The sequence below is a fragment of the Brienomyrus brachyistius genome, chromosome 11 (assembly GCF_023856365.1).
Source record: "Brienomyrus brachyistius isolate T26 chromosome 11, BBRACH_0.4, whole genome shotgun sequence".
Lineage (NCBI taxonomy): Eukaryota > Metazoa > Chordata > Actinopteri > Osteoglossiformes > Mormyridae > Brienomyrus > Brienomyrus brachyistius.
This window is the reverse complement of record NC_064543.1, coordinates 7961195-7970817: the sequence shown is the minus strand read 5'-3', so window position 1 is coordinate 7970817 and position 9623 is coordinate 7961195. Positions and strand designations below refer to the sequence as shown.

At 41.8% G+C, this 9623-nt stretch overlaps 1 protein-coding gene across 1 annotated transcript; it reads left to right on the top strand.

The window, feature by feature from the left end:
* The first annotated feature begins 4834 nt into the window (after window positions 1-4834).
* lysmd2 (LysM, putative peptidoglycan-binding, domain containing 2) lies at window positions 4835-9067 on the top strand. The gene is made up of 3 exons (XM_049031513.1): window positions 4835-5496; window positions 6555-6907; window positions 8395-9067. The coding sequence occupies exons 1-3, from the start codon at window positions 5245-5247 to the stop codon at window positions 8444-8446; spliced, it is 657 nt and encodes a 218-aa protein (XP_048887470.1). The 5' UTR covers window positions 4835-5244; the 3' UTR covers window positions 8447-9067.
* The last annotated feature ends 556 nt before the right edge of the window (window positions 9068-9623 follow it).

The window sequence follows — 9623 nt, the reverse complement described above, 5'->3', positions numbered from 1 at the left end:
TCTAGGCATGTAATTGTCATTTTGACTGCAAGACAGTAATGGGATTAAATCCAGGACAGGGGTGCAAAATGTTTACCGAATGTAAATCAGCCCCCCCCCCCTGTTTGTAATGTTTGTACTGGACACCTAGGCTTACTTGCAAAACTCAGTAGCAATTTTATACGCCTAATATTTGTTGACTGAGATCGGCTGTTTCATTCCTTTTTTTCCTCTTACCATTGTTACATATAGAAAACCACTGGAAAAACGGCTCCTTTGTATATTAAATTGCGCTAAGTGAGGTTACAAACTTTGATGCTCAATAGCGTCATCTTCTGTCGTTAAGAGGAAAAGCCTGACAAAAACAGATTCGTCTCGGGTCCTTGCAAACGCTGTTGGCGTGTCAGCTGATAACCAGTAGGGGTCGCAAGAGTCAAATTTTTGTTTAAATCCGCTCAAAACACAACCGCATCCTTGAATTCGAATCAGTGGTGACTGGTGGCTAAAAAACTGAGAAGGTGAGAAGAGAATACATTATCCAATATTGCAATGGTGACTTTTTAAAGAATGGAGGAAATGCATTTTTAATGGCAATAAAATTATAGTAATGAGTTATTTCAAAATGTCATAATTTAATCATCAAAATAGAGGAGGTAATATCTGCTCAACCTCTATGGACCAAGATTCTAATATATTTATAAAATGTGCTTTTTAGTTAGAGGTTTGACATTTATGAAATGTCGCACTAAACAGTGACCTTTACAGTTTGAAATGAAGGCAGATTAAATAACTGTTTTCATTTACACAGCACATGGCGTCTGTGACATGAGGTTAATGCATTTGTATTGACAGATATATCATCTCCTGTAAATTGCATAATATTTACTCATTTTGTACCTTTCCTTCAGTAAAATTTTACATTCAGTTGTTTTTCTTTAAAAGATTCTATGGTTCTGATGGTGTCAACTAAGCCAAAGGTAAAATCATTTGACCTTTGAAACCGCCATTCTAAACTGAATGTGGATGAAACTGGCATTTTGCTTCCTTGCTTTGAGACAGAAAGAGACATTAAGCATCGTCGAGAAAATCCCTTGGCATACTGTGTTTTTAGCAGTGATGTAAGAAAATCTCTGGTTCCTGTGCCACATGTAATTGCTGAATCGTTTTGTAGCTGGACAGAACAAAAATACTTTATATTGTATACAGTTGCTCAGGTGTGGAAACAGTAGGACCCAAAATAAAACCTGGGCTCAACAAAATTCAGATGACAAACTGCAAATGTCCTATTAGACAAGACGACAATGACATCATCGCCATAAATAGCAGCAAAGCTACTGCTGAAACTTATTTAGATACTAGAATTTGCAGGACAATGTCGGAAATCTTGACACCTTGTTAAAAAGTAAGGACTTATAATAGAGGGCTGTTGTATTGCTTTTTGCTTTTTTCAGCAGACAGCCTTGCGGTACCATTTAATGCGGCGTTTGCCATTTTTGTGGTTCAGTAAATGCCAGCTGGATCCTAAGAATATGTCAAAGCTTTCCGGACATTTCCTCACAAACCAAATGGGAACACGTCCCAGTTATTAGATGATGTCACAAGGTCAACCTAAGAATAAAGAAATTGACTCCTTGGTACCTCTAGTGGCAGAAAATGAAATTTCTGCTGCATTTGACGAAAATGGCAATCACCTTGGCTATCCTCAAAAAAACACCTCCGTGTGCCCATCTTCCACTAAAATATATCACCCATCCCTATTCTATACAGACTATCCCAGGCAGCATGGGGCACAATGCAGGGGAACGCCCTGGGCTAGTTGAATATATATAATTATACTATATTGGTACTTTGGATTTTCCTTTATTTAGATACTTGTGTTTTACTCACATCTAAAACATGGTAAAGTATCAAAGCTATTAGTCTGAAATATTACAGATTTCAGGGTAAAAATAAATAAGTCTGGTTCTTTTGTGACTTATATGTCTCTCATTTTATAATGCTTAATGGTTTATTTTTTTGCTGCTTACCTGATGGGAAAATATTTAAAATGATTCTTTGACAAGGTAAGTTGTTCCATCGATATGAAAAGCAGTTAGATAACTGAACCTCAGCAAAGTGATGGATTATGTTTCTATGTTCGAGAGAGATTTGGATGTGCCTTTAACAATGTTCCCTAAACGGAATTATTCCATTAGTCACTCAGCTGACAGACCATGATTACAGGAGAACCATCTGGAAATAAGAATGACATTGAGCTGTTCTGGCCTTCAGGGCCACTTTGACAAATGGGAAGGAGCTTCTAGTTTTGTGCCACAGTCTGGTTGTGTTTCTCGCCGTTAAAAAGAATCTGCTGATAGCTTCTTCAAAGACACCCTCACGTTTCATTCACCATGATTGAAAACAAAGCAGAACTGGGTTTGCTGCACTTCCAGCAGATCTGAACAAATTTTTCTTGTCCCGTTAAGAACAGTCAATTTTGGGGAAACTCATTTTCTGCCATCAACCCAAACTGAAGATTTAGTGGGTTCTGTGTAGCCAGCTGGTGGCCCAGTGATTATGGAAACAAGTTCGTCATCTGAATTTTGTTGAGCCCAGGTTTTATTTTGGGTTCTGCTATTTCCAAAACTGAGCAAAGGACAGGACCTTACGTCACATTGCTAGAATCAAAGGACTCGAGGACAGGTCTCAGGAGAACAAATGGGCCTTTATTAAACAAAACAGGAGCAGGGAAACAAACAGGACTGCAAGGGATCAAAATGTAAAGGCAAGTACTGGAAAGGGCACAGACAACAGAAGGATTGACCTTAATGTCCAGACTGGGCAACACTGGACTGGGAAGCACATATATATATATATGGGACTAACCAGGCACTGATACAATTCAGGTGTTGATGTTTATCACATTAAGATCGGGGATTATGAACAAGACACAGCTGGGAGGAAACAAGAGGGATCTGAAGGACCAGCAGTAACTCCTTGTGGTCATACAGGGGATGGACAGGATGGATGGTGATACCTTAGTGGCTCTGTTACCATTTCCTCTGCAGACCAGGGTTAAAAATAATAATAATGTACATTGTCTGCTGAGTATGTGAATAAAAGCATAATTATAGGCAGTAAAATCAATGAATTGGTGATTCTGCATGATCAGCTGGCAGAAGATGCTCACTAATGCAACCAGTCTATCTGTGCTGTCAGAAATGAAATTCCTCACTCCATGAGCTTTTTCTTCCTTGGCCATCCAACCATCTTCCAGCCTCTAATTCTGTACAAGGTCATGTAAAGTGGCTCAAGGCCTGGGTACACTTTGAACAGGATGCCAGACCATTACAGGGCACATTCTCACATAACATCAGAGGTTTAGCAGTACCAATTAGCCTAGCTGCATGTCTTTGGATTATGGGAAGAAGTGAAAATCCCTGGAGGTGACCTGCACGTGGGGAGAGCGCATGAATTCCACGCATACAACCGCGAAGGTGTGAAGCAACAGCGCCAACTACTGAACCAATACGTCATGCGCTTCGTAATCATAGCGTCTGATTCTGTGTTACATTCACATAATCACCTATATCTGCAAAGTTATTGGAGTGAGTGGTGCACAGTGCGGTGCCAAACGTTAACAAATTTTAAAGTAATGAAAACAAAATTCAAAACAGGTGCAGTTCTTCCAGAAAAATATAATTCAAGAGAACACAATTTAATGGGAGTTATGTATCGATGATGCCTTGATTTAATAAGGATAGCGAGAAGCAACGAATAAAATAATACGTCTGTCTTAAGCTTTTGATTGGTATTGTAGGAATAATTCATACGTTAGCAATTAGATGAGAATTTCTGGAAAATCACCTGCTGTTTGTGACCCACCTGCTGAAAAGGCAGAGCAACCAATGACATATAATCTTGTAGCAGGTTTGGCCGGATTTGTGTTGTGTTTCAAAGGTTGCCTGCTTCCATTCTTGCCATAACTTGTCTGATAATGTTCGTACAGATCACAAACTCGCATTAATTTGAAATTCAGTTAAACTTTCACAAACATTATAGTTACAGATGTGTATCTCTGCGTCAGAAATTTCTGAATAAATCCCATTGTTGTTGTACACTTTAAACCTGGTAATAAATCTAATCAGTAAACCACAGTGTATAATTTAAAAGCTACAGTCCCTGTGCAGTGATGCGCGTTACGTAGGAATGGTGGATAGTCCCCGTAAAATTCCAGAGGAAAATGCAACATTTTTCTATCGACAAGCTGCGTAATGTCTGTGACATAAAAAGAATATCCACCGTTTATAAATGCAATGTCGTGGGAAATTTGGAAAGGGTCCCGTGAACTGTTTTCAATGAATACTAACTACTTATCTCTTTTCAACTGGGTATGCATGAAGCCATCGTGATATTTCATGTACGGCATATTTCAATACTTTAATTTAGCTTTTTGTGTTTTACGTTTTTAAACCAAACCAAACCAAACCAATGCATTGTTTTAGAGAAATGCATGAAGTAAAAGTATCTAGGACAAAATTTAGAAATGGATAATAAAAACATTTTAATGAAGTTGCAGCAAGTACCTTATTGTTAAAGACTACTCAGTGAAAAGTCGTGCACTGCCAGTATAAGTCCGTCCTCTCTGTGTATTTGCATGTCATCTGTATTCCTACTGGTCTCTTTCATTTAGTTTATCAAGTGAGTATTTTCGGTGTGCATAGGATATATTTAATTTTTGCTAATTTGGTGCTCCAGAACCATACGATAATTTATTATTGAAATTGTTTTGTTACACCACCTGGCCCCCGCGACCCAATAGGATAAGCGGTTTGGAAAATGGATGGATGGATGGATACACCACCTGGCAGTGACTATTTCCAATGCATTACAGCGCACCAACATTACTTACAACGATTATTGATCAATAGTAACCGAGTTTTATTCGAAAGCCAGTAAAGGCCTGACGCCGATGGGCGTTTATGATGTTAATGAGTAGGACGCCTCCCATTACTTCAGTCTGTTTTTTTTTAGTCCCGAAGTGAAGACGGGGAGGTAAAGCTGCTCATCGGAGGCTGGGATCAAATTGCAGCGTTGAGAGAAGCGGCAGCCCGGCCGGTTTGATCCCGGGAAGCATGTCCGGCTCGCACGCCGAACCGCCTCCTTCACACCAGCAGTAACAGGACTGTTAACGGTTCGGGGAAACGGAGAGCTGCGGCTCCTGAGCGAGGAGAAGCCGGTAGGCGCATCATTACGCGGAGGCCCTCGCTGCAAACCCAAAAGAAGATGGCGGAGTTTTCCCCCGTCCTGCCGCTGCGCGATGGAGCTTGTCGGCTGGGCCAGCCCCTGTTCCCCCGCTCCCGCTCCGGCTCCGGCTCGGAATCGGACAGCGAGCTGTCCCAGAGCCTGGCCCGCACCAAGACCCGGTCGTACGGCAGCACCGCCAGCGTGACGGCGCCATTGGGGGAGAAATACGTCGAGCATCGGGTAACACACAGCGATACCCTGCAGGGCATCGCACTCAAGTACGGCGTGACGGTGAGAATCTGCGCCGTGGCTCTTTGCCATCTCATTATCTATTGGGACATACATAGGTCAAATCGGTATACCTGTATTTAACTGCATTTTCATATGTAAACACTTGGGTTAAGACATTGATGCCACCGTACGGGCTGCGGCGCTACTCCTTCGCCTTTATCTCCTAGTCCTCTACAAATTAACACGTTTTCGCTGTAGGGTCTGTAGTAGATTTATTATTTACCATGTACTGGTACATTTGCTATGCTATATTTTTCATGTTGTAATGGATTTTACATCTTTCTGCCGTCTGCCAATTATGCTGAAACGAGCCGGCTTGGGGGGGGGGGGTGTGTGTGTCATAGTGGGACATGTTTATAACCAGGAAGTAGCTGTGCGGTCCCTTTTGCACGTGACACCTTTGGGGGCCCCCCCTTTGCACGTGACACTTTTTGGGGTCCTTTAACATGCCATTAGGGAGTCACCTGGTTCAAACTGTGCAATTGCCAGAGAAAATGTAGCACATTAAGACCTTAGATTTCCAGTGAGGGTCCGTGCTGCTTGAAACATAAGTGGAGGGATTGGATTGCTTCAGGACAAAGGTTTTAAGGTGAAATGTTTTGAAGAAACAATATCAATCCGCAAAAGTTTGAAATGACTAATGACGTTCCTGAAGTGTTTGGTGCGTGCCCTCTCTGTTTAGGTACATAGGATTACCTTGGGTAGGTGAAGAAGGCTTGGATCATTTCATTTAAAGTCTGAAAATAGCAGAGGTGGATAGTTCAGGTCCAGAAAGTACAAATTCGGACCAATATTTTGTTTCAGCCTGTCAGTTAAGTACTTTGCCATTCATTATACTGAACTGGTTGTTTGAAACAATATCATTGTCTGGATTTTTCTAAACCTGAACTTTCCACCTCTAGAAAATATTTTGACGGTTATGGCACTGAAGGTGTTGATGGCAGAGGTGGAGGGGGTCTGAGACCTCTTTTCATGGCCTGAGTTATGCAGTTTCAGCTTTGGTTAATGCACCACATTGGGCTTGATAGCAACCCATTCTCTTCCCGCGTCTAACGCAGATGGAGCAGATAAAGAGAGCCAACAAGCTCTTCAGCAATGATTGCATGTTCTTACGGAAAACTCTGAATATTCCTGTGGCCTCCGAAAAAGCCACCTTCCTCAATGGACTGACTTTAGAGTCACCAGACAGCGAGGGCAGCGACAACTGCCCGGCCCAGGGGCGACCTCACGTGGCCCCGGATGCAGGGGACACCTCTTCCACCCCCTCCTCACCTACGCCCAGCCCTCAGGAGACACAGAACCGGCCCCTGCAGCCAGAGGAGCTCTCAGCCCAGGACTACTTACAAAGGCTGGACTTGCAAATCAAAATATCGAAACAAGCGGCTCAGAAACTTAAAGAGGAAGACGACCGGTAAGAATCCTCCTTTTATGTCGTACCATAGCCTGCACTGGAATTATAGCAAGTATTTATAAATGAGTTTTTCATCCAGTGGAAATAACTTTGCTACATAACTATCATAGAAATCATATTTAATTGAACATGGTTTTTAATTAAGCAATTAAGTGTCATCTGCAGTAGTTTTGCTAGAGCGTATTGCCCATCTGAGCTACATCCTCAACTCTTGTAAACATACGGGTCATCGTTTCATGTAGGCACTGCCAAGCGAGTTTTCATACTCAGCATTTTCATACTCGTGTACCTGCGTGTGATATGAGCTGTAACAACTTCCACCATCGGAGTAACCCCCTTTTCTGTAGTGATGTGTTATTGTTGTTGAAGCTTCGCATATCTGCTAAGGACGGGTGCCAAATCACAACTGAGCGCAGTTAATGAGGCAGGATGCCTGTAGAAATGCATTATTCAGAGCAAATCCATGTACTTTATTCAAATTCAGCTAATGTGTAGCTATTTTTTAGTTCACAATTTACAACTGAAATAGTGTTTAAAAATATGCCTATAAAAATTGGCAGGAGTAGTTCTTGTATTATTAATGGTAAAAATGGATACTATTCATTCTCTGTCAGCAGAGAATTCAGCATATTGACAGAGAAACCTGTAGCCCACTTCAAAAGCCTTATTGTACCATCATTTTTTTTCATAATTTATATTAAAAAAAATACCCATGGCAGGAAATATCTATGAATATAACATTAAATGTTTTAAAGTTAATATGTAATTGGAAATGTGCTGGCAGGATGACACAATATACCTTTTTTAAAGCCTTTTTTTAAGTGACTTAAACATCGTGGCAACCAGCTGTGTGGAATTTATGTTTGGAAAATAAAACGGAGTCATTAGCTCTGTTGTGAACCTGCCTAATTTTCTTCCGCCATTTAACGTTGTGTCGGCACTGTGCAAGCTCTCCAGTTCTGTTTGTTAGCTGTAGCTGCACTGGAGCAGAATGCTACTGAATAAATGATGACAAATGGAGCAGGAGTGTCAGGGGCAGCGGAGTCCAAACTGCTGGGCCGCCCTAGAGGCTGTTACCATTAACACCATTAACACACTGAGGCAGAGCTGGGGGAAGGAGGAACAGGGTCGCGGCAGAAGATGCGGACCCACGCGAACGTCGAAGTGCCACTTTCTGATGCCGAGGTTCAGGAAATCGGAAAGAGAGACGTTTTCAATCCATTTGCACCAAAGTTGGAAAAAATGCCGCGAATCAGGGCCTTTTGTGGGTTGTTTCTTCCAAGGACGCTGTGCAGGTCTTAAGGTCGCATACAGTGTGGAAAAATATATATGGTGACTGATTTTCGAGGTTCAGTCCAGCCCCTACGCCCCTGACAGCTGGTCAAATATCTTTCCTTCCTTTTGTGATGGATTCTGGCTGGAGTGTAATCAGTCTTTTATTGCCGTTTGTGTTCTTACTCTTTGTATTTGTTTTTGTGTGTTTGCAGAAGTGATGGACCTGATGCTTCTGACCCGACGCCATCTCAGGAGGAAATATGAGAAAGCGGATTTATTTTTGTTCTCGGAGAGTCGCTCGCCGACGCGATGACAATGACATACCTGACACCAGTATCTCATCTTTTGCTTTTCTATTTTTTTTTTACATCCCTTTACTGAGGTACAAAATAGGATTTTAGCTCATATCCTTATGTTTGCACTTTGACATGTCGTCAGTTTGCCTCTGTTGTCGTTGCTGTTTGTTGCACCTCTGGGGTCTTTGCATCGTATGAAAGCTGTATGTTTCTGACATCGGCGTCACTGCAGTCGCTCTGCAGTGCGGATGATTTTATTTCCTGCAGAGACACGGGAACGCCAAACAGGGAGAGGTAATAGCACTTTATTCTGGCTGTCAGTGTGTTTCATTTAAAGCCTTTAATGATACAGTTGTCCTACATATATACAGGTCTGTAGCCTTTCTTTGGTTCATCAGTAGAAGTGGATGATTGGAAGCTGAATCTTATTTATTTTGCTTGTTCAAAATCTATTTTCAAAAGGGACGACTTTATTTTAAAGGTTGAATGTGGTGTTATTGTGTGACGAATATATTTTAAAATATTCAGGTTTTATTGTTTTATTGTGCTTCTTCTTTTTGGGTGTCGAAAAATAAAGTGTTTGAAGTCAGTCTTCTCGGTCACTAGAGTACTTTGGACCTCGTCTTTACAGGGGACTGTTGGGGAACATACCAGGCAGTTAACAGGCACTGTCATGGCTAGCTGGTTGAAACTGTTCTGCATTTTCTAGTAAGTGACTCACAATGGCACTGGCATGTAGTGTTTGGTCCAGCCTACTGACCGTTATTGCTTTGGGTTCTTGCGAGTACAGAGAGATGTGGGTCTTCACAGCTGTTTGTCAAGCCATATTTTCTCTCTCGAATCAAAGATGTCGGCGTTATTGATTGAGGGGAAAATGTTATTTGAGAAAGGGAAGGACTAGTCGGGGGTTTTGGGGGAGCTGGTGTATCTTCAGACTTCCTGACAAAAACGCCCACATTCATGGCTGGTATACAGAGGCTGTTTTGTCTCCAAAGAAAGAACTGATGTTATTCAGAATTCAAGACACACCAGCAACCGCATGTCCTGCTGCTATGGAATTTGACACGGATGGTGTTGCCCAATGACTTGAGGTGTTTGATGTAAAATCGGATACAGGTAACCTCTAAACCCATGTTTCTCAACCC